Source organism: Plecotus auritus (genome assembly GCF_963455305.1).
Source record: "Plecotus auritus genome assembly, chromosome: 2".
In the NCBI taxonomy this organism is placed as follows: Eukaryota; Metazoa; Chordata; class Mammalia; order Chiroptera; family Vespertilionidae; genus Plecotus; species Plecotus auritus.
The window spans coordinates 69,729,739-69,753,174 of record NC_137771.1 but is presented as its reverse complement, the minus strand read 5'-3'; the positions used below and the strand labels follow the sequence as shown (position 1 = coordinate 69,753,174).

The following is a 23,436-nucleotide window of genomic DNA, read 5'->3' as shown; positions in this document are numbered from 1 at the left end:
CAGGTCCCATGTGAGGTTGGACCTTTGAGCTCAGGAGTTACTATAGTAACCAGTCTAAGGGAATAGTGACCAATCAGAGGGGCTATCAAGGCACAAGGATCTACAGCCTTTATAAGCTGTAGGGAAAGGAACTCAGTGGGACTCTTTCTCCTCCCTGTGTGGGAGTCTGTACTTGTTCTTCAATAAATTTCCACCTTCCGCGGGTGGATTCATTCTTCCCGTCCAGGACATCCTGCGCAGTCCAAAAATTCTGCTTCAATATCAAAGCAGATGAGATCCTTTTACACTGCACACCTTTTAACAGATATATGATATGTTTTCTTAGGATCAAGAATATCCTGTTTTCCCACATCGTGCCTGTACAGCACAATTTCCTGTTACATCCTGAACTTTGGTCTGTCACTTCCTTCCGAGCGTTCACTCTTGCTCACTTGGAAACTGAGGGAGCTGTGGTTTGGTTGGTTGCCTTCATCTGAAAGAAAAACCGAACTTCTTTCATCCTCCTGAGAAGAAATGGTTACAGCCAGGATGGAACCAAGCTTAAGCTCCGAGGTGTCGGGGAGCTTGGTGGGTGTTCACATTTCATGAAGAATGGAGCCCGGAGAGCTCTCCTGCCCAGAGCTCAGGGACAAGCCCCGCTCCGCACCGGGCCCGCCCCCTCCCCCTTTCAGCTCCAAGGCCGGGGGGATGGCAGATTCAGAGGACGGCGTGGGAGCGGCGGATCCGGGCCAGCCGGCGGCCATGGCGGGGCTGAACTCGCTGGGAGTGAGCCTCTTCTCCCACCAGGGCGGAGGAAGTGCATGGAGGACGGTACTGTCGTCCTGGTGGAGCCCTAGCCGACCTCTGAAGACAAGCCCCCGCAGCCGGCTCTTCCTGGCGGCGAGGTCTCGGGGAAAGGCCCGGCGGCGGCTCCCCGAGAGGCTGGCGACCCTGCCGGGAAGGCGGGGGCCTCCCGGCTCTGGCGGCTGCTGCAGCCTCCGCTCGCTCCTCGGTGGCCTTTTTTTGCCGTGTGCGACGGGCATGGCGGGCGGCGGGAGGCGGCACCGTTTGCCCGGGGGCACTTGTGGGGTCTCATCCAGAAGCAGAAGGGATTCACCTCGTCCGAGCCCCGAAGGTTTGCGCTGCCATCCACTTGGGCGTCCTCGCCTGTCACCTCGCCCCGTGGGAGAAACTGGGTAAGTTCCCCGGCTCGTTTGTTTGGGCGCCACCTCTTTTGCAGGCAGGTGGGGGCTTTTATGGCTCCAGCCCCGCGTGGGCCCCGAGCGCAGTGGCATGGGTGGACATGAAGGCTCTCGGTCTGATAGCACTTTCCGGGGTGGAAGTCCAGCAAACAAAGTGGCCTGGGAAAGGATTGCTGTCTGTCTCCCCGCAACCGCTCCTCGCCTGGTTTCCACCCTCTAAGGAGCCTTGGGAAGCCCCTCGCTATTGGTGGCAGCCCAGCTGGCGAAAACCTGTTTGAAACCTGACACCGGGTTTTGGCCAAAAGATCAACTGAAGACCAATTGCTATCTGGGCGACGCGATGGAAGCGGGAGATGGCAAAAACTAGAGTAGTCCTTTAGAATCTGCCCTTACTCTGCTCATGAAGGACTTGTCCCTATCAGCTTCCTCCTCTCATGGTGTCAGTTCTCCAGATTGACCGCAGGTCGCTGGTAGTTGGCGTAAACTGTCAGCTATTTTAGGAAGGCTAAAATGCAACCATCCAGTCACTGGAAAGGAATTTGGTTTTGCTGGCCTTAAAATGCTTTTAGCATCTTTATGCTTAGACTGCTGATGAAAAACAAAAGCACGGAATGCATTGTTACATAGTAAACTGTCCCCACGTTAAATTCTGCCAGGGCTTTGAAAAAGTACAGTACATGTTTTGGGGGTAGTTGGCCTTTAGCTGTATGCTGTCAGATAGTTCTCTGCAGTCCCTACTTAAAAGTCCTTGTAAGTTGTGCTAAAAGGAAATAGAGACCTTAATCTCTAAAAGTCCCATCTAGTGGTAGTTTTAACTGAGCCTTAAATTTTTCTAAAACAGCTAGTTTTATAGTTGCTTTAACATTGCTGTGAATGAGTGATGTGAAATTTTTTTAGAGAAAATACTTAAGTCATTTTAAAAATCCTCTCGTGTTTGGTAGCATAATTCTTATTTTTAGCAGAGGGCAGAGATGTAGAGAAGAGTGTAAAGATTGGTCAAATACAGAATATTTTTAAGAAGGTATGGCCATAGAATTGTAGCTTTCAGTCTGTTTTCTATTTAATTGGCTTTCTGCCAAGAATAATTTGATGGACTCAGAACAACCAATCTGCCTGTTGGAGGCATTTCCCATCCAATCACAGAGGCCTTTATTATGGATTTGTTTTGTTTTTGTTGAAACAAAGACAACAGTATGATGTCAAAAGCAGCCAAAGACAAATGATACATTCTTTAAAAAGCAGGAATTTATAATTAATGAGGTTTTCAACAATACAAGGTTAGAATATTTTTGAAATGTTGGGAAAAAATAGCTGTTAGCCTAGATTTTATAACCAAAATAAAAGGTAATAATAATGAAATAATATGCTAAACAAATAAAATCCTAAATAGGGTTTTAAATAAGTAGAGCAATAATCCATACTCCAAAATGAAAGAAATTAGCTAAAAATGGTATCTACAAATCAGTTTATATATGCCTGTTATAGCCAATATAACCCCAATTCTGGAGGAACTTCACGAAGTGCCCTGATTTTTACTGAGAAGAATTGGTTGGTAAGGGAAGGCAAAACAATGCACTGGAAACTAATGGCCTCTTTATTACTAAAATAAAATATAAATAATAGTCATTTAAAGTGTGGTGCTGAGCTTTACTAGGATAAATAGACCACAGAACAGAATAGATAGTTAAGAAATAAATTTAAATATGAATAAGAACAACAGGTCATTTAAAAAAAAACAACTAAATTTCAATCTATTTGCTATGACTGACATCAAAGTAAATTTCTCTTGGGTAAAATTTTAAATGTTCCAATTTGAGATCTTGAGACTAGCTCCTTCCCTCTCTTGCTAATCCCTTTGCTTTTATTATTTGAGTACAAGTCAGTCTCATCCACCAGATTAAGTAGTTTTTAGGACAATGGCTAGGTATAATTAATCTTCATCCACTCCTGAACACCTAGCACAGTGCTGTGCACACCACACATACACTCTCTATACGCACATGCTGCTGATTATTGGTCCTGCCTCAATGTATATGAGACTCAGTGACCCCAGTTGAAATAAATGACTTCCTGCTGCTGAGTACCCTAGAACATCCTGCATGGAATTCCTCATGTGAAAAGCAGATTAGTATAAAAACATCCCACACCTGAAATTCAGAGTCTGTCTGAACAGCCTTTGAAATCCCTAAGCACATAAATTCACATGAATTTTTAATGTAATAATACTAACATGCAAATTAACTGGATCTGTGGCTATCTTTTAGAATAATACATGTATTCTAGAGTCTGCAACTCCAAATACACTGGGAAGAGAGGAAATACACCTTTCTCTACCCAGCATTTAAAAGGAAAAGTCCCTAGAATGTTTTTCAAACAGCCTCACATGAAAACAAAAGGCACAAAAACTGCACAAACTTAATAGTACTAAACAAGAAAGAGCCGTTGTCTTGACATCTAGTCTATTCCTGCTTCCATTTACAAAGGATGTGTGTTCAATACAAATACTTTCCATTTGTCCTTAGTGGACACAAGATATTCCTCACTCGTGAGAAAAACATGAGTCAGAGACATTAATTGATAAAAGGGCTGGTCAGACTGTCACAGGCAGTGAAGATAAAGGGGGACTCACAGCAGCAGTATTTCAGTCCACATTTGCAAACAGAGCCATGGATGAACCTAATTTGACCTTCCTTTTTTTTCCCAAGAAAAAAGGATTTTAAGTATAATAATATTACCAAAACTGTACTAACATAGTATAATATCACAAAAGTTGTAGGCAATATTAAAAATCTGCATATAACAGGATTACTTCTATTATATTCAAAAATATTTTTTCCTCTGGCTCTATTTTTGTTCATTAGTTTATGTTGTTCATTATTTTCCACAAATGAGTGAGATCATGTGATATTTATCTTTCTCCGACTGGCTTATTTCGCTTAGCATGATGCTCTCTAGGTCCATCCATGCTGTTGCAAATGGTAAGAGTTCCTTCTTTTTTACAACAGTATAATATTCCATTGTGTAAATGTACCATGGTTTTTTAATCCACTCATCTAGTGATGGGCACTTAGGCTGTTTCTAAATCTTAGCTATTGTAAGTTGCGCTGCTATGAACATAGGAGTGCATATATTCTTTCTGATTGGTGTTTCTGATTTTGGGGGATATATTCCTAGAAGTGGGATCACTGGGTCAAATGGAAGTTCCATTTTTAATATTTTGAGGAAACTCCATACTGTTTCCCACAGTGGTTGCACCAGTCTGCATTCCCACCAGCAGTGCACGAGGGTTCCTTTTTCTCCGCATCCTCGCCAGAACTTGTCGTTAATTGATGATAGCCATTTTGACAGGTGTGAAATGTATGTCATTGTTGTTTTGATTGGCATCTCTCTCATGATTAGTGACTTTGAGCATGTTTTCATATATCTCTTGGCCTTCTGTATGTCCTCTGACCTTCCTTTTAACACACTGGCTCATCATTTGAGGAAATCCCAAATCAATCACCAGGGCCTTATGACTCAGTGAACTGCTATCTGTTAAGTCTGATCAAATAATTGAATCGATACCCCCTCCCCTGGGAACTGACCTTCAGGCCACTTCACAATGGACATTCCACTTGCTAAGACCATTATCTCTCCCCTCTGTGCTTTCCCAGAATCTGGACCTGCACAGAGAATTCTCCACCCAGAAAAATCCTGCCTAGAGTCCTTTAAAAACCTCTGACTCCCGTCTTTCGGTGCTGGAGCCATTTTGGGGTTCAGCCCATCTGGTATCCAGATGACCTAATCCTATATAATCCTATGTAATAAAAGCATAATATGAAAATCGACCGAACAGCAGAATGACTAGTCAGCAGGGTGTGGGGCCAGCGAGCAGGCTGTACCAAGCCAGCCAAGGTGCTTGCCAGCAGGCAGAGGAGGGAACGGCAATAAGGGGGGGTTGGTGACCAACCGTGGCTGAGGGGCAATTGGGGGGCCCACCTGGTCGCCTCCCACAGAGGGAGGCCACCAGCGCGGCTGCGGTGGGGTGATGGGGTGGTGCTGGGCCGATCCCTCAGAGATAGGCCCGCAAAAGTCACAGCGGGGTGATGGGGGTGGTGCCATCCCCTGATCCTGATTGGCCCACCAGGTCGCCTCCCACAGAGGGACACCCCCTAGGACTCCTGAACTGTGAGAGGGTGCAGGCCAGGCTGAGGGACCCCCCTACCAGTGCACATATTTTCATGCACCGGGCCTCTAGTCTATAAATAAAAGCCTAAGCGACTGTTACAACCTGTCTACCAGCCAACTGGTCGCTATGATGTGCATTGACCACCAGGGGGCAGATGCTCAATGCAGGAGTTGCCTCCTGGTGCTCTGTGCATTCTCAAAGCCAACCTCCCACATCCAGCCAACCTCTCACAGTTCCTTCCCCTGGCCGGCCGGCCCTGATTGGCCCCAATCAGGACTGGGCAAGATGGCCCCCGTTAGCCCCGATCCCCCGCCAGGCCGAGGGACCCCACCCATGCACAAATTGGTGCACCAGGTCTCTAGTAAATTCGTAATTCTTTAGCCCTTTTGGCCCGTGTGTTCCTCCTTTGGCAACCCTAACACTATCAACAAACCACTAGCCCTGGCCACTGTGGCTCAGTTGGTCAGGTGCTGTCCTATGCAGCAAAAGGTTGCAGGTTCAATTCCAGGTCAGGACATTTGCCCAGGATGTGCGCTTGATCCCTGGTCTGGGACAAGTAGAAGGTTGTTTTGCTTTACGTTGATGTTTCTTTCTTTCTCCCTCTTCCTTCCTCTCTCTCTAAAAATAAAAAAATTAAAAAAAAACAAGCAAACAAACAAAAACATTAAATATTTTTAAACTGTATTTACTGCCATGTAAAATGCAAATAATGTCTACATTATATGCATGTGCTGAAGAATAAATTGAATTTAGTTAATAAAACCTGTAAAGAGTTTAGAACCACAGCAGTGTTTGGTGATTGTGACAACAGGGACCCAGCACATGTGGGGTTTGGCCCCACACTGTGAAACAGAAGGAAGTGGCAAATCATTGCTGTGGTTTTCTATTCTTTTTTCCATCTCTCTTCCTTTTTCATTTTACTGAGCTGAATAAAATGAAATTGAATGCTTTTATCCAAGTATTCAAGAAGAAACTGACCACACATCTAAACAAGACATGCCGATAACAATCAGTTACTGGAATGCACAAGTAGAAAATCAAATGTCAGAATCAAATGTCATTGGTAAATTTGTACTGGGAATCAGAAACAAAGCAGGAAAACAGCTCATGAAGTTCTGTGAGACAAACCAGTTTTTCCATCACAAACACATGCTTCACACAACCAAAAAGACAAGCATCTACAAGGACATCAGCAGATGGCTAATATAGAAGGAAATGGGCTTTGTGATTGGAAGCAGAAGATGTATTTCCTTTAAAAAAATTACCCTTCCAGGTAATTTTTTAAAGAAATATACAGTGGATTATTGAGACATTCTGTCTGTAACTAACTCTCAAGTAGTTCAGACAGAGAAAGAAAGTATGTGGTAAAATAACATTAAGGGAATTTTGTATTTTTGGCCAAGTTTGTGAGGAATGGATATTAATTCTTCTTTCAAGGTTTGGTAGAAATCACCAGTGAAGCCATTGGGGCCAGAGCTTTTCTTGGTGGTAGTTTTCAATCTCTTTACTTGTTACAAGTCTATTCAGAGGAGCTATTTCTTCTTGAGACAGTTTCAGTAGTTTGTGTCTTTCTAGGAATTTGTTCACTTTTTAATCTAATTTGTTGGCATGTGGTTGTTCATAGTATTGCCCTATAATCTTTTTTATTTCTGTGATGTCAATAGTATTGTCCTCTTTTTCATTCCTGATTTTAGTAATTTGAGTCTCCTGTCCTCTCTTCATGGCCAGTTTAGCTAAAAGTTTGTCAAAATTGCTTATGTTTTCAAAGAACCAGCTTTTGTTTTCACGGATTTTTTTCTATCTTTTCCCATTATCTATTTCATTGATATCATTTACATACATCTCTATTTTTTTCCTTTTGCTTACTTTGGATTTAGGTGGCTCTTATTTTACAGTGTCTTAAGATGAAAGGATATTAATTGAGATCTGTTGTTTTCTTAGTGGTGCTCCAGGGCATGCATATATATATATGCACTTCAGTCTGTTCTCTGTATCTATGACTCTATTTTGTTAGTTTATTTTATTCATTAGATTCCACATATAAGTAAAATCGTATGGTATTTATCTTCCTCTGAGTTGGCTTATTTCACTTAGCATAATACTCTCAGGTCCTCAGAGGGGAGGGGGATTGAGAGATTGAGTGAAAAAGGCGAAGAAATTAAGAAAAAAACTCATATATACAGACAACGTATTATGATAACTAGAGGCAAAGGAGGGTGGAAAGGTAGAAGAGGATAAAGGGGGCTAAATGGTGAGGGCAGGAGACTTGGCTTTGGGTGGTAAACATACAATACAATATACAGATGATGCATTACAGAATTGTACACTTGAAACCTATATAATTTTATTTTCTAGTGTCACCCCAATAAATTCAATAAAATTAAAAGGAAAAAGAATATACCTGGAATTTTTGCCAAATTAATTCCAGTGAGATACAGAACTATTACTCCTGAAATTCTATTCCCTTACCCCCTTTTAGTGCTATTTTTTACATATATATTACAAATTACATCTGTATATGTAACAACACCAACAATACATTTTGAAAGTTATTAACTTATATAATTTTATGTCTTGAAAGAAGCTGAAGGAGAAAGAATAAATGTATAGGGCTTGTTATATTAGCTTTCTGACTTACAATTTCTGTTTTTCTTTATTCCTATGAGTTCACCTTACTATCAGGTATCATATCTGTATTCTGTTATGCTAAATACATTACATTTAAGTATGTCATGGGCCCTGCAATACAATTGTTGTATACAATTGCTTTTTAAACCAGTTAAGAGAAGAAAGGAAAATAAATCTGCATTTATACTGTCTTTTATAATTACACAATTCCCTTAGCGCTGTTCTTTGTTTTTCCATTTGAAGTCACTTGCTTCCTGCCTGAAAACCTCCTTTCGTGTTTTTTGTAAAGTCAATGTGCTAGAAATAAAGTTTCCTCAAGTCCCCACACTGTTTCAATAAAATCAGTTATTTGGGAGAGAACTTCAGAGATCTCAGTGACTATGCACTGCCTCTCTCCCCGGACAAATATCTCTGAGCCACTGCTCCTCCCTGGGCAGAGGTGGTAGCCTCTGGTCTTCCCCACTTGCCTCTCCCAGCTTGGAAACTCCTTCCTGCAAGTGAGCCAGGGGGAGGGTGATCAGGCCAGGCAATCTCAGCCTGCTATGCATCAGCTAGAGCCTTCACTCTATGAGTGGGCCGGGGTGCAGGTTGGGAGCCCCAGCCTCCAGTGTCTGCAACTCAGTGTTGGAGGCGATGAGAAATACTGGTGGCTTGCCTCTCGCAGCGACATACCTTACCCTGCTTGAAAGAGGGTAGAGGGAGCCACATCTTATTGACCACACCCACCAGGCACCAGCAATGGAGCTTTTGTCAAACTGAACTGTAAGATTAGAGTCACTCAAGGAATTAGGTGGACACAGCAAACAAGCAGGAGGGAAGTTCATTAGAGGGAATGGGGGGGATGGAGCCACAACAAGGGAAGGTTAGCACTCACTCTCCACTGTCCTTGGGGTTGAATTTTATGTGCAAAACCGCAAGGGGCGGAGGCTGGGGGATATAAGAGTTCTAGTCTGATTAGATGGAGTCCATTGTCCTTCAACACGATTAGTGCTGGCTCTTGAGCTGTGGGCTGTAAGCTGCAGTTGTTATCCTTGGCCTGCTGTCTTGCCCTCTGTGTGACTGCCTCCTGTTGCACCAGATAGGGTGACCGCAGGTTGTTCCATGAAATGAGGCTGGGGCCACTTTCTCCTTCGGGACTTTCTAGTCCAGCTGAGCCAAATGTCCTCTGCTGGCCTGACATGAACAAAATAAGAAATCCTGTAAAAGCCATGCACCCTCACGTTTTCATAGCTTGCAGAAATTCTTTTCATGGTTGTTGAGTCACTACTGCATTTTACTCAGTGCTTTCAGTTTCACATTACTCTAAACCCTTCATTTCTAGTTAAGTACTTTAGGAAGTCAGGAACACCACGTCACATCAGAGTTTAAATAAAAGCCCAATCATCCCATCCAGTGAAAGGCAGAGACGAAACCACTGCAACCTATACTGAAGAGAAAAAACAGGTAAGAACTATTTTCTCTTCAAAGCAGCTTTCTCTCCATGTCTACAGGACCTGTACTCTGAGAAATAAAGTCTAGGATAAGGTTGGGGCAGGGTGGGAGAGATTTATAAGGGTCAGATCATTTTCCAAAAAAAGAGCATGAAGATAGGTTGCAGCAGAGCCTGTGTGGGAGAGATGGTGAGGTTCAATCCCATCGATATCAGGTCGCTGCAATCCCTAAGTGTCACTACGGTGCCTGGAGGAATTAGTCAACAGCAGACATGGGGCTAAGCTCAGAGTTTGAAATGCATTATGATTGTCTTTCTCTTTGCCAAGGTTGTGTTGGCTGCAGACACAGTTAAATTACCATTGTCTTTGACGGAACTTGCTTAATCTGATCTGACTGCAGCTGACACACTGAAAGGGCTACAGATATGTTATTTTCATGAGAAAGAAGCATAAAAAATGAGATGCAGCATAAACAGCCACCTGACATTGTTAAAAAAGAAGAAAGAAAAACCTGAAACTCAGACTGAAAGATGAAGATTCACAAAATCACCAGACATTTCAGTCATATAGATGAGCTTTGTTTCAAAGTGGATTACTCATTTAAAAGTAACCCAGGTTCTGGTTGCCATATGTGAGGAAGGATGGGGGCTGGGTGAAAATGGGGAAGGGATTAAGAAATACAAATTGGCAGTTACAAAACAGTCACAGGGATGTAAAGTAAAGCCTAGGGAATATAGTCAATAATCTATATAGTAAAAGCCTAAGCAACCATTACTGCAGAATGACCAGAAAGACTGGTCGCTATGATGCGCACTGACCACCAGGGGCAGAGGCTCAACACAGGAGCTGCCTCCTGGTGGTCGGTGTGCCCCCATAGCCAACCTCGCGCAGCTGACCAACCTCCTGCGACCCCCCCCCCCTGCCAGCTGGCCAACCTCTGCAGCCCTTCCCTCTCCCATCTGGCCAACCGCCTGGGCCCCTCCCTCTGGCCGGCCAATCTCCCTCTGCCCCTTCCCCTGTCCAGCTGGCCCCGATCAGCCCTGATTGGGACTCGGTAAGATGCTCCGATGAGCCCTGATCGCTGGCCAGACCGGGGGACCCCACCCGTGCACAATTTTGTGCACCAGGCCTCTAGTAATGTAATAATTATGTATGCTGACCTGTAGGTACTAGAACTAGACCCATAGAAGGGATCCTTTTAAAGTATACAAATGTCTAACCACTATGTAGCACACTGAAACTCATATAATATTGATCATCAACTGTAATTTAAAAAATATTAATTTTTTAAATAAAATAAAATAAAAAATAGCCCCAGTCCACTAGATCCAATTTTTTAGGGCCAACTTCTTTCTTACCACTTACAAGTAGAATTTGGCCCCACTACATTACTAAAGAGTTTTCTCTTTAATAAACCTGCATCGCTAAAGCCAACATTTTGTTTACCTGACCTCTCTGTGCTCTCAAGCAGGTTTGTTCTTGCTTTCTGGAAACTGCCTCTGAATTCCTTGGCTTGGCATGAACTTTACTCATCACCTACTTGTCTGACAGACCTCTCTCTCTCTCTCCTTTCAGCTCTTTTCCTCCTCTCCTGTCTTCTTCCTGCTTCTTCTTCTCCTCTACCAAATGGAAAAACAGAACAAAACAGAAAACCTACAAGTGTATAACTGGAAATATATTTTCATCAAGCAACCTAGGCTCTCCTGATCTGCCTCCTGATCTTTTAATCCATATTTCATAGTCTATTGTTCCCTTACACCACACACATGTATACACAAACATGGTTTTTGGCAACATTCAGTATTTGCAGTTCTGTAGTCTTACCCCCTTTTAGCTGTAGGCTAATTTTTTGTGAAGCTAATGAAGTTGTTGTATAGGGCCCCTGGCTTGCACAAGCCCATATCAATGCTTTGGGCATGTTCTAGTCATGTTTTTCATACAGTCATACATTTTTATAAAATTTGCAAATGTATGTTATATTGGTTCCACTTCCAGAATAGCAGTGTAAACAATCCTGTGAACCCTCCTGCAAAATAAGCACAACTAGTAAAAAAAACACACATTTCATATCTGTGAAAAATTCCCTGCCTGTTTTTGCACAGTAGTTATAGTGTCAACCCTTGGATGAAGGGTGGATTGAATGTTTGTGGTGGGGGCATGTGCAGGAGGCAGCCAATTCAAGTGTCTGTTTCACATCGATGTTTCTCTCTCTCTGTCTCTCTCCACTCCCTTCCACTCTCCCTAAAAATCAACGGAAAAATATCCTCCAGTGGGGATTACCAAAAAAAAAAATCTGTGAAAATTGTCCAAAGAGCATACATCGAATGATGAAACATTTATTCCCAAAAGTCTTTATTCATAGTAGAATTAATTAACAAATAAATATTAAATTCCTTACATATGGCCAGGATATAAACTACTCTCTAAACCCTATTCTATTTTATATTGCATGCCTAGCAAATAATTTTTTTTAAATATTTTTATTGATGTCTAGAGAGAGGGAGACGGAAAGGTGGAAACATCAATAATGAGAGAGAAACATTGATTGGCTGCCTCCTATGCATCCCCTACTGGGGATCAAGCCTGAAACCCAAGCATGTACCCTGACCAGGAAATGAGCCCTGACCTCCTGGTTCATGGGCCCACCCTCAATCACTGAGCCACACCAGGCGGGCTCTAGTATGAATATTTTATTGAGAACCTAAAAAGAAAGTTTTCTATGGTAAATTAAAGATTTTGTTCATTAAAGTGTTTAAATGTTGATGTCTTTGTCATACCAATATTTTTTAATGTACTCCTTCAATTGCACTTCTGTAACTTTCTAAAATAATACAAATCTTCCTCTCATCCATCTCACTGTTGACACAGAACTTTTGGCCACATTGGAGAATTTTATGACTCTACCTTCTGGATCAAAATAACCTGGTGAAAGTTCTTGATCTACTAAGAATGGAAGTTCTAATCCATCCCATCTCCTTGCTTGCAGATAAGGTGACACCCTGGACATGGCCTCAGACATCCAGATGCCAGGCCCGGTGTGCCTCATTGAGAACACTAACACGCAACTAGTGGTTAACCCAGAAGCTTTGAAGATCCTGTCTGATATTACACAGCCTGTTGTGGTGGTGGCCATTGTGGGTCTCTACCGCACAGGCAAATCCTACCTGATGAACAAGCTGGCTGGGCAGAAACAAGGTGAGGGGCACCAGCAAAGCTCTGCCAGATCCCTTCTGTCCACCCACACCCCAGCTTTGGGTATGGTGTTACAGGAAAAGCAAGGTAGAGATGGGGAGGAATATTGAAAGCGAGCTTTTAATCTATAATTATGTTCTTATCTTTACTATGATCTGAAAGAGTCAACTCACTGTCTCTTCCCACTTTCCTTAATTTCCCTTTTAAAGGCATAATTTTTATTCTTTTTCTAGAATTCTATGTTTAATTTTTTAAAGAATCACTGTATCATTTCCAACAACTCTATCATTTTACATTTCTCCCAGAAAAGCACAGGATTCTAATTTCTCCACATTCTTGCCAATACGTGTTATTTTGCTGTGTGTGTGGTGTTTTTTATTGTAGTTTGTTTTTATTGACTTCAGACAAGGAGAGAGAGAGATAGAAACATTAACAATGAGAGAGAAACATTGATTGTCTGCCTCCTGCAAGCCCCACACTGGGGATCGAGCTCACAACCCAAGCTGGGAATCGAACCATGACCTCCTGGTTCATAGGTCCACACTCACCCACAAGCCACACTGGCCAGGTTGTTATTTTATTTTTTTGATAGTGATCATCCTAATGGTATCAATTAGTATCTCATTGTGGTTTTGATTTGTATTTCATTGATAGCTAGTGCTGTTAATTATCTTGTTATGTGTTTATTGGTTATCTGTATATTTTCTTTAAGGAAATGTCTGTTCAAGTCCTTGGTTCACTTTTTAATTGGCTTGTTTGTTTTCTGGGGTTGCATTGCAGGACTTCTTTATATATTCTGGATATCAATCCCTTAACTAAGAAATATTTTCCCCCATTCCATAGGATACCTATGAAACTCTGTTGATAGTATCCTTTGACCCACAAAAGCTTTAATTTTGAATCCAACTTATCTATTTTTCTTTCGTTGTTTATGCTTTTGATGTCATATACAAGAAATCATTCCAAATTCAATTTTATGAAGTTTTCCCCGTATGTTTTCTTCTATGAAGTTTATAGTTTTAGCTCTTGCATGTAGTCTTTGAACTATTTTGGATAATTTTGTAGAAGGAAAAGCTTTCTCTCTTGCACCATAGAGTGTGATGCTGGCTGAAGGATTTTCATATATAACTTTTATTATGTTGAGTTAGTTTTCTTTTAGTCCTAATTTGTTAATGTTTTTATAATAAAAAGGGTTGAATGTTTTTATGTATTGGATATTTGAATTTCCCTGTTTCTCTGTAAAATCAATATTGATTGTAGTTTTTTATTAATGTATTTTTATTGATTTCAGAGAGGAGGGAGAGTGAGAGAGAGTTAGAAACATCAGTGATGAGAGAGAATCATTGATCGGCTGCCTCCTGCACACCCTACACTGGGAATGGAGCCCATAACCAGGGCATGTACCCTGCCCCATAGTGGAACCATGACCTCCTGGTTCTTAGGTTGACACTCAACCTCTGAGCCACGCCAGTCAGGCCACTGGTTATAGTCTCTCCTTACCTTGATTATGTTTACATTTATCTCCATTTTAAGACACATCTGCTATGAAAACTCAACTTCCTCCCTCTCCTGTCCCTCTGAAGGCTTCTCTCTGGGCTCCACTGTTCAGTCTCACACCAAAGGCATCTGGATGTGGTGTGTGCCTCACCCTAAGAAACTAGACTACACCCTAGTTCTGCTTGACACTGAGGGGCTGGGAGATGTAGAGAAGGTAAGTATTAAAGATTTAATTTGGACACAATCCCCTCATTTCTGGGTTGTCTACACTATTTAATATTTTTTCTTTTCTTTTTTAAAATTTTATTATTATTATTTTTATTCAAATAAGAGCTGGTACTAAACCATATGTGTTTTTTCATTTCTGTTTACATGCTAGGAGACCAAGTTTTGCAATCAAGGATAATGAAAATATAAGGCAGAATCCCAGAAGAGCATAGTGGTCATTATATAGTTTTCTAATTATTACCAAGAGGTTATAAGCTAAACCAGTTAACACCAATGCATAAAGGTACTATAAACAAAATCAGCCATGAGTTCTATCCTACAGAGAACTTTAATTAAGGATTAATGTTCAGAAGTCCTAAACTGTTGTTTAAATTTAAACTCTGTCATTAACACAAGTGGTCTTAGCAAATTATTTCACTTGTCTTAACCTCAGCTTTCTGATCTGTAAAACCCATGCAAACGGTCTATATTTGCCTCATAGTATTGTTTTTAATATTTAATAAGAATGGAAAGTGTTAGGTAAATAATAATGACTAGATATAATAGGTATAAGTATTATTACTCTTACATAAGTCAATTTTGCTGTAAAAACATAGAGAAAATCAAATTACATTTAAGGCTTTAGAGTGCCCACCAGATTGGACTATTTGTTTTTCAATTATCTGCCAATGGTCATAAGAGGACTTAGTGAGAATACGTGTCACCAAAAATACTAATCAGAAGAGTATTCAAAGTCCAAGTCTTACTAACAATCATTTTCTTTTGGATTTGTTTTCCTCTTATAAGTCATTAATCTAAAAAAGCCACTGGACTAAATGAGCATCCGTTTACTACTGCTGATCTGGAAAGTGCCATGAGAATAAAGCATAATCCTGGCCCAAATGTGTTCTGATTTCCAGGGTGACAACCAAAATGATTCCTGGATCTTTGCCCTGGCAATATTGCTGAGCAGCACCTTTGTGTACAATAGCATGGGGACCATAAACCAGCAGGCCATGGACCAATTGCAGTATCCTTTTTGTGATCCAGAACAGCATCAAAATCAGAGGGTAGGTGCCGAGAACCAATTCCAGCATGGAATAATTACAAGAGTTTCGCCAAAAGGTTGGTGAAACTTGGGAGGCTCTGCAATGGCTGAGCCACATATGTAGTTTACCTGTTGGAAACGGCTAAGGCACTTCCCCCAAACCTGAATAGGATTATTGTTAACTGCCAGACAGCTCAGGGTATTTTATTGCCTCCTTTTGGTCAAACACCTGAACATCTGTAGGCTATTCCCCAAACTGACAATGCTTCTCTACCCTTTGATACCATACCCCTTGAAGTGTATTATGTCCACCTTGCCTTGGGACAAATTGTGTTGAATAAATGCAGGGTCCTGAGTGAAGAAGGAGAGTCTTCAGTTCCCTTTAGCTGAGGCTCCTCTGACCCCCAATGCCTTTCAAAATTATCTTTCGTCGTCTTTGGATTCCTTCTTGAATCTACGCACAGCCCCTTTCGCCATAATGCTGAACCCTTTGAAAGGCTGGGAAAAGAACCCCGGCAGGGAGCCCTGTACTTAAAAATCAGCTCGCAGAATGTGAATCCTGGCGAATCAAGCACAAAAAGAGAAAGTATAAAAAATAATTCAAGGGCAGGAAGAATTAACACTTGGGTTAGAAACAAAGCCAAAACAAAGTTTTGGAATATGTGGGACTATTATGGCATGAGGGGTGCTGTTCTTTTAGACCATTTTTCCTTAGTTTGCTACTCAGCTATGTGACAGAGCTGACAGATAAAATCAAGGCAAAATCTTCACCTGATGCAAATGAGGTTGAGGACTCAGCTGACTTTGTGAGCTTCTTTCCAGATTTTGTGTGGACGCTGAGGGATTTTTCCCTAGAATTGGAAGTAGATGGGCAACCCGTCTCAGCAGACGAGTACCTGCAGAATTCACTCAAACTCAAGCAAGGTAACGGGGACTGAGAACTGATTATTGGGAACCACAAGCCACTACAACCATAATCTTTTATGTTTCTATTTAGTGTTATTACATGTATAGTTTTCTACTTCTTCTCAGCTGCCTAGTTCTAAGAATTAATGCCTGTTTTATATCTAAGTTCATAGATTTTATTTTGAAGTATATTCTCTCCTGTTCTAAGAACAAATTTCTTTATCTTTCACCTTTCCCTGTACTGTGATCAGATTGATTTTTATCTCCCTGCATAGGGCTTGTGATGCTGTAATTAGCCAAAGAATATGGAGTAGAGTGGGCATTTATTTAAAGAAAATAGATTAAAGCATAACAATGCTCTAGGCCAGGGGTTGGCAAACTATAGTCCACAGGCAAATGATGGCCAATGCAGCCTGCCAGCTATCGTACAAATAGGTTTTACTGGATGAATACTATGTAGATTGTCCATGGCTGCTTTCATGCTATAAAAGCAGAATTGAATACTTGGAAAAGAAACCACCTCACCTGCAAAGCAAAATATATTTACCATTTGGAGATTTACAGAAAAAGTTTCCAGGCACCTATATTAAGCAAAGCCCTTTTTTATCTCTCCCCAGGTACCAGTCCTAAAGATAAAAATTTTAACCTGCCCCGACTTTGTATCCGAAAGTTCTTCCCAAAGAAGAAATGCTTTATTTTTGATCGGCCCACTCATCGGAAGAAACTAGGCCAACTTGAGACAATGTGTGATGATGAGCTGGACCCCGAATTTGTGCAACAAGCTGCTGACTTCTGTTCCTACATCTTTACCAATTCCAAAGTCAAAACTCTTTCAGGAGGCATCCAAGTCAATGGACCCCGTGAGTTCACTTCCCGGTCATTACTTTCACTGTTAAGACTACTATTACTGTGGCACATTCTAGATGACACAACATTTCTAATAGATTTTCTTAGTCAGATTTCGTGGGTGAGTAAAGATAGAAAAGGACAAATAAAAAAGCTCTATTGCTTAAAATTGCCCTAATAAGCTGGACCTGTACTATCCCATATAATAGCTACTAGACAAGTGTAGTAGCTACATTTACCTAAAATTAAATGTAGACTAATTAGAATTAAAGAAGATTAACAGTTCTGATTACATGGCTAGGGTCTCCAATATTGGGCAGCACATATAGCACAGGACCATCATCACAGAAAGTTCTCTTGGACAGTGTTCTGCCAGAATAAATAAAATGGAGGACTCCTTTTAAAATTTATTTTTGTTTTTTTAATCCTCACCCAAGGATGTTTTTCCATGAATTTGAGAGGGAGAGAGAAACATCAATGTGAGAGAGAAACATTAATCAGTTGCCTCCCACATGCGCCCCAACTAGGGATTAAACCGGCAACCTAGGTGTGTGCCCTGACCAGGAATCAAAGCCACAACTTTTTGGTGCATGGGACGATGCTCCAACCAACTGAGCCACCTGGCCAGGGCAGAGGACTTCTTTTTCATTGTTTCACAAATATTGATTTTATAAATGCTTACCATGGACCAGAACTGATGGTAGAGACATGAATGAGAGGTACAGTTCCTATTCTAATGGTGCTTAGTGGTAAAGCACATGCACTCAATAAACACAGGTTTATGGTGCCTAGAACAGAGGTTCTCACCCTTTGATATGTATCCATATCACCCAAGATCTCACCAGAGGAGGATTTAATTCAGTTGATCTGGAGCAAAGGCTGAGGGTCTGCATTTCTGGCAAACTTCTAGGTGATGCTGAGGACATAGATGCTGTGAGCCAAATGAGTGTTGAGAGATATCACCAGATTTTTAGAGGATGGACTGTTTCCTCACCCCACCTACAGCGAACATTATTTTTTTTTCTTTATTTGTAGGGCTGGAGAGTCTGGTGCTGACCTATATCGATGCCATCAGCAGTGGGGACCTGCCCTGCATGGAGAACGCAGTCCTGGCCTTGGCCCAGATAGAGAACTCGGCTGCAGTGCAAAAGGCCATTGCCCACTATGACCAGCAGATGGGTGAGAAGGTTGAACTGCCCACAGAAACCCTCCAAGAGCTCCTGGACCTGCACATGGCCAGTGAGAAAGAGGCCATTGAAGTCTTCATGAAGAATTCCTTCAAGGATGTAGACCATTTATTTCAAAGGGAATTAGCGGTAATTTTTTTTCTTATGTTTATATAGATTAGGGTCTCAGAAAGCAAAGTACTACTAGAAAATAAAATGGGTATTTATTAGGAGAGAAGGAATTCTTACTAGACTTCAAAAATGACAAAAACCCCTATTTGTTATTATTATAATAAGAAGAACCAATTTCATTGTGATTGACTTAAAGTTTTGAACATTTTTTTCCTTTCATGCATAAACTAATACTCTTTCTCATAATTTAGTTAAATGCATGCAAGTAACAATCAGAGCTTTTCATCAAGTTACATGCTTGCTGTTATCAGACTATTTAATATTATAGCCAAAAGCAAAGAAAGATGTAGTCTTAGTTATCGTGAGCAGGCTTACATTGAGCCATATTTCTTCCATATACAATCGCTGTTCCAATCTGAAAGCAGAAGTTTCTTTCTAAAGGTGTATGTGTAGGACTAGAGAACCTAGTCCTGACCTATGTCAATGCCATCAGCAGTGGGGACCTGCCCTGCATGGAGAACGCAGTCCTGGCCTTGGCCCAGATAGAGAACTCGGCTGCAGTGCAAAAAGCCATGGCCCACTATGACCGGCCGATGGGTAGCATAAATGCTAACATAAAGCTAGCAATCTCTGCCATGAACTTCACCTCCAAGGACAAAGGGACTTCAATAGAAAGATAGGATCAGGAGGAAGGATGTGGTCCTGCTGAGGTGCCTGTAAGTTGTATAGGGATCACAGACTGGTTTTTGAGAAGCCTTTCCAAAAATCCCAAGGTTGAGCTAACATTTTCTCTGTACTCTTTCTACTTCCTATTTTCATATTAAAGGACCAGCTAGAAAAAAGGCGAGATGACTTTTGTAAAGAGAATATCAAAGCATCATCAGATCGCTGCTCAGCTTTACTTAAGGATATGTTCCATTCTTTAGAAGAAGATATAAAGCAGGGGGTTTATTCTAAACCAGGAGGATATCATCTCTTAATGCAGACTATGCACGAGCTGAAGAAAAAGTATGTTCAGGAACCCAGGAAGGGAATACAGGTAACCAGCATTTATCTGTCTTTCCTTGGCTCCCCTCAACCCCACACTTCCCTTCCTCCCAGTCTCCCTCCACCTCCTTTCCTGGGATCTGCTCTCTCTACGATGGCTTCATTCCTCACCCCATATGGGACCACAGCACCAACAGCTCCAAAAGTAGAGCCCTCACATAGAGAACAGAGGCTCTCAATCTATAACAATCTCTTACAAAGGATTCTGCTTCATTGGGTGCCAGGCCTGGCCAACCTGGAGCATGTGCCCACCCTGTGACAGGGGCACCTTGACCAGCACAAGGACCAGGGCCAAGAGAAGCGATTCCTACAGGAAAAGATGGTGGGCAAATAGGAATAAGCGCTTCCAGCGATTTCCTATCACTATGCCATTTTCTCTGGGTCCTAGAGTGAAGAAGTTCTTCAGACATACCTGATGTCCAAGGAGTCCTTGATTGATGCAATTTTACAGACAGACCAGACTCTCACCGTAAAGGAAAAGGAGATCGAAGGTGAGGAGCAAGTCAAGAAACTACATAGCCTCAACAGCTTTTAAAAGTTTAAATAATTTGGCTTGGACAACCTGGGGTCCTTAAAGGAGAGCCAGATGAGCAAAGATGCCTATTACTAGCCAAAGTCAGTCTCAGTGGGGCAAATGCAGTCAGCAGCAACAATGACAGATAAGTTCACAAAGAAGAAAAAGCAAGGTGGTCACCCACATGAATTTGTCTTCTTCCTTTCCTCCTGGCAGTGCAACGTGTGAAAGCTGAATCTGCAGAGGCTGCAGCAAAAATGCTGGAGGAAATGCAAAAGAAGAGTCAGCAGATGATGGAGGAGAAAGAAAAGAGTTATCAGGAACATGTGAAACAATTGACTGAGAAGATGGAGCAGGAGAGGGCCCAATTAATGGCAGAGCAAGAGAGGGCTCTGGCTCTTAAACTTAAGGTATGTAATGGCATCACCTTGAGGTTTCTGTTTTTCTGTTTTCTGTCCACTCTCCCTGACCTGTTTGTCTGTCTGTTAGAACATGAAACCTGGAAGGACCTTGCTTGCCCAATTATACCTTTCAATACCTGTCTATCTGCCTGACTCAGAGCCTGCCTATGTGTGCTTATTAAAAAAAAAAAAAATATTTTCCTTTATCTCATATCCAGTCCTTCATCAGTACATTCTTCAATCAATGGTAGTTATTATCTTCCAGGCACTGTAAATATGTCTTATCTGTATTTCTTGCTTAATATTATATGAAGCAAGAATTGCTGTGTACCTATACCTTAGGAGAAGAAACAGAGGTTCAGAAAAGATGAGCTTTTATAGGGTTACACATATCGGTAAGATATCTGAACCACCTTCAAACTTATCGGAATCTACAGTCTCTGTTTTCCTGTCACACCTGGTATGACTTCGGTTCTAAGAGAAGCTTTATAAGCAGAAAGACTCCTTGCCTCTCACACCTGTGTCTGCCACTCCTGCCTGTTTGCTATGCCCTACTCCTAGTTTATGTAGTGAGTTTTCTGCAGAAATCCAGTGTGGACAGTTAGGGGCCTTGATGTCCTTACTTATATCCTGCTACTCTTGCCACCGAGCTGTGGAGGCTTAAATCAAATTCCCTGATCTAAGATTCAGGCACTTCCTTTGATTTTGAGAATTTTTATTTCTGTCATGTGTACAGTCTGAGTGTGTGTGTGTGTGTGTGTGTGTGTGTGTGTGTGTAAAAGAGTCTATAAAATTTGAAAACAAACATATGATTAAGATTGCCCACATATGTTGTATAGAAGTAATGGTACTTACAATTTAATTTTATCACTATATTAGAAGGTATAAGCCAAAATCTCTCTTAGTTAAAGGAAGCTCAAGAAAAGCAATCATGCAGCTAGGATGTCCAAGAGAAAGTATAATGAATATTTATGGTAGAGAAAATTTCAAGAAAAATTAAATACTAAGAATGTGGAAACTAGCTAGAAGTTGAGATTTGCTTACTGCTGTACTTTATTTACTCTTTATTTGTCCCTTTTTAGGAACAGGCCACGTTACTAAAGGAGGGATTCCAAAATGAGAGCAAGCAACTTCAGAGAGAAATAGAGAATCTCAAGAAAAACATGATAAGAGATCCTGGTGGTTGTATCTTAATCTAAAGACCGAAGTGAAAGAGCTTCCCTGGTCACTCTACCCAAGGCATACCTCAAGCAGTTTTAGAATCTGGAAAAATGTCACAACTTGAGAAAAAGTGACCTTCTTTAAGCTGATAAAAAAAAATCTACAAAAAAAACCTTCACCTAACATACTTAATGATAATAAATGGAATGCTTTGCCCCTAACTCGGGAATAAAGCAAGGATGTGCAGTCCCTCCACTGCTGTTAACCAGTATAATGAAAGGCTTCCTACAATATGACAAAAGGAAGAAAGAAATAAAAAAAGAAATAAAAAAAGAAGGAAGAAAGGAAGGATGGATGGAATGAAGGGAGGAAGGGAGGAAGAAAGATCAGAAAGGATAAAATAAAACTTTCTTTGTTCTCACACACTATGATTATCCACATAGAAACATCCCAGGGAATCTGCAACAAAAGCAAAAAACAGCAACAACAAAAACGCTTGGGACAAATACGTGAGTTTAAAAAGGTTGTAAGATTCAAGGTCAATACACAAAAATCCACTTTCAACTGTATTTTTATATAAAAGCAATGGACTATTGGAAACCAAAAATTAAAAAGCAATACCACCTACAATAGCTGTTTTTTAAAAATGGAATACTTATGTAGAAATATAACTAAACATGCACAGGATCTTCTATTCTAATGCAGCTCAAGCATTCTAAGACCAAGAGATTATGTCATCGATCATGATGTATGAATTTCCTTAGATTCCAACTCCATTGTTGTTTTTATGATGTTCCTTTTACTCATTGTAGAGAAGAAGGTTCAAGACCCTTACTTTTAGAGTTATCTCTGACAAAAGCATGTGCCTAGTATTTGTTGTTTCCCTGAGCACTAAAAATATTTCAATTGTGGGGGGGGCAGGGGTGCTATGGAGGGGTTCAATGGGGAATAAAGAGGGAAAGCTGTAATACAACAATAAAGATGAATTAAATATATATATCCATTGTGTGTGAGGCTTTTATCCAAACAGAAAGAAGAAAAAATATGGCTCAGAACTCAGTGCCACATAATATACCTACTACACACACACACACACACACATCCTACCTTCCCCACTCACTGTGAGTTCTTTGAAAGACAGGATTTCATAGAACACAACACAGGAAAACTTAGGGTTTTTCCCCCCAAACTATGTTCAAAACAGAGTCCCTAGGGAGTTAGATGAAGCTTCATGAAAAGCAGCCATTGCTTAGGCTACAGGGATCATTCATTCAAAAAACGTTGGTTGAGTATCTATCACATATTCTGCCAAGGAGTGGGAATATAGTTGTAGTCCCTCTCTTAAGGAGCTCATAGTCTAGTGGTGAAGACAGAAATTAAATAATACAGAAAACTATATACCCAAGAAATTGAGGGGAGAGGGTTTCTGATTTAGGAAGGAGTTGATCTAATCCCTCTACCCCAAGATATCTCAGATGGCTCCTTAGTATGTCTTAACCATATTTCCCTTATCAGTCAATTAGTGGAAAGAGGAAATACAATTTGGGAGGGAGATATAGAAGGAGAGACAGTGCCTATCACATGGTCCCCAAAAAACCTATTTAATTAACAGTGTGTCATGCTCACAGTGTCTCTCTTGGAGTTAATGGTAAAGAAATGAAGAAATGAAGAAAGCAATATGTTTCATCTAGTGGCCAGTATTATTATTATTATTATTCACAGTAATTTATCACTACCTTTCATCACCAGAGTTTGTTCATGTTTATTGTTTGTCTCTCCCAATAGAATACAAGTGGGCAGGAACATTACCTATTTTGTATATAATGGACTCAGCCACCTAGAAGGGCTCCTGGCATGTAGTAAACCATACAATAAAAGTTTTTAAACACAGGAGTGAACAATGTAATGAATA

At 41.0% G+C, this 23,436-nt stretch overlaps 1 protein-coding gene across 3 annotated transcripts; it reads left to right on the top strand.

Moving 5' to 3' along the window:
- Positions 1-323: 323 nt before the first annotated feature.
- LOC308242862 (guanylate-binding protein 1-like) lies at positions 324-22,520 on the top strand. Of its 3 annotated transcripts, XM_080657559.1 has the most exons (12): positions 324-1,175; positions 9,299-9,420; positions 12,394-12,602; positions 14,183-14,310; positions 15,224-15,333; positions 16,079-16,275; positions 16,875-17,117; positions 18,139-18,419; positions 19,228-19,440; positions 19,837-19,939; positions 20,179-20,372; positions 21,446-22,520. In XM_080657559.1, exons 3-12 carry the CDS (start codon positions 12,413-12,415, stop codon positions 21,560-21,562), a joined length of 1,776 nt encoding a protein of 591 aa, XP_080513685.1. In that variant the 5' UTR covers positions 324-1,175; positions 9,299-9,420; positions 12,394-12,412; the 3' UTR covers positions 21,563-22,520. The 3 variants fall into 3 exon arrangements, with proteins under 3 accessions (XP_080513685.1, XP_080513686.1, XP_080513687.1); XM_080657560.1 differs by lacking the exon at positions 9,299-9,420; XM_080657561.1 differs by lacking the exons at positions 324-1,175; positions 9,299-9,420 and having other exon boundaries at positions 12,468-12,602; positions 14,133-14,310.
- The last annotated feature ends 916 nt before the right edge of the window (positions 22,521-23,436 follow it).

Coding starts and splice junctions, on each gene's coding strand:
- LOC308242862 (XM_080657560.1), top strand. CDS start 12,413: ATGGCCTCAGACATCCAGATGCCAGGCCCGGTGTGCCTCATTGAGAAC. Junction 19,441..19,836: donor AACCCAGGAAGGGAATACAG/GTAACCAGCATT, acceptor TCTGGGTCCTAG/AGTGAAGAAGTTCTTCAGAC. Junction 19,940..20,178: donor AAAGGAAAAGGAGATCGAAG/GTGAGGAGCAAG, acceptor TCCTCCTGGCAG/TGCAACGTGTGAAAGCTGAA.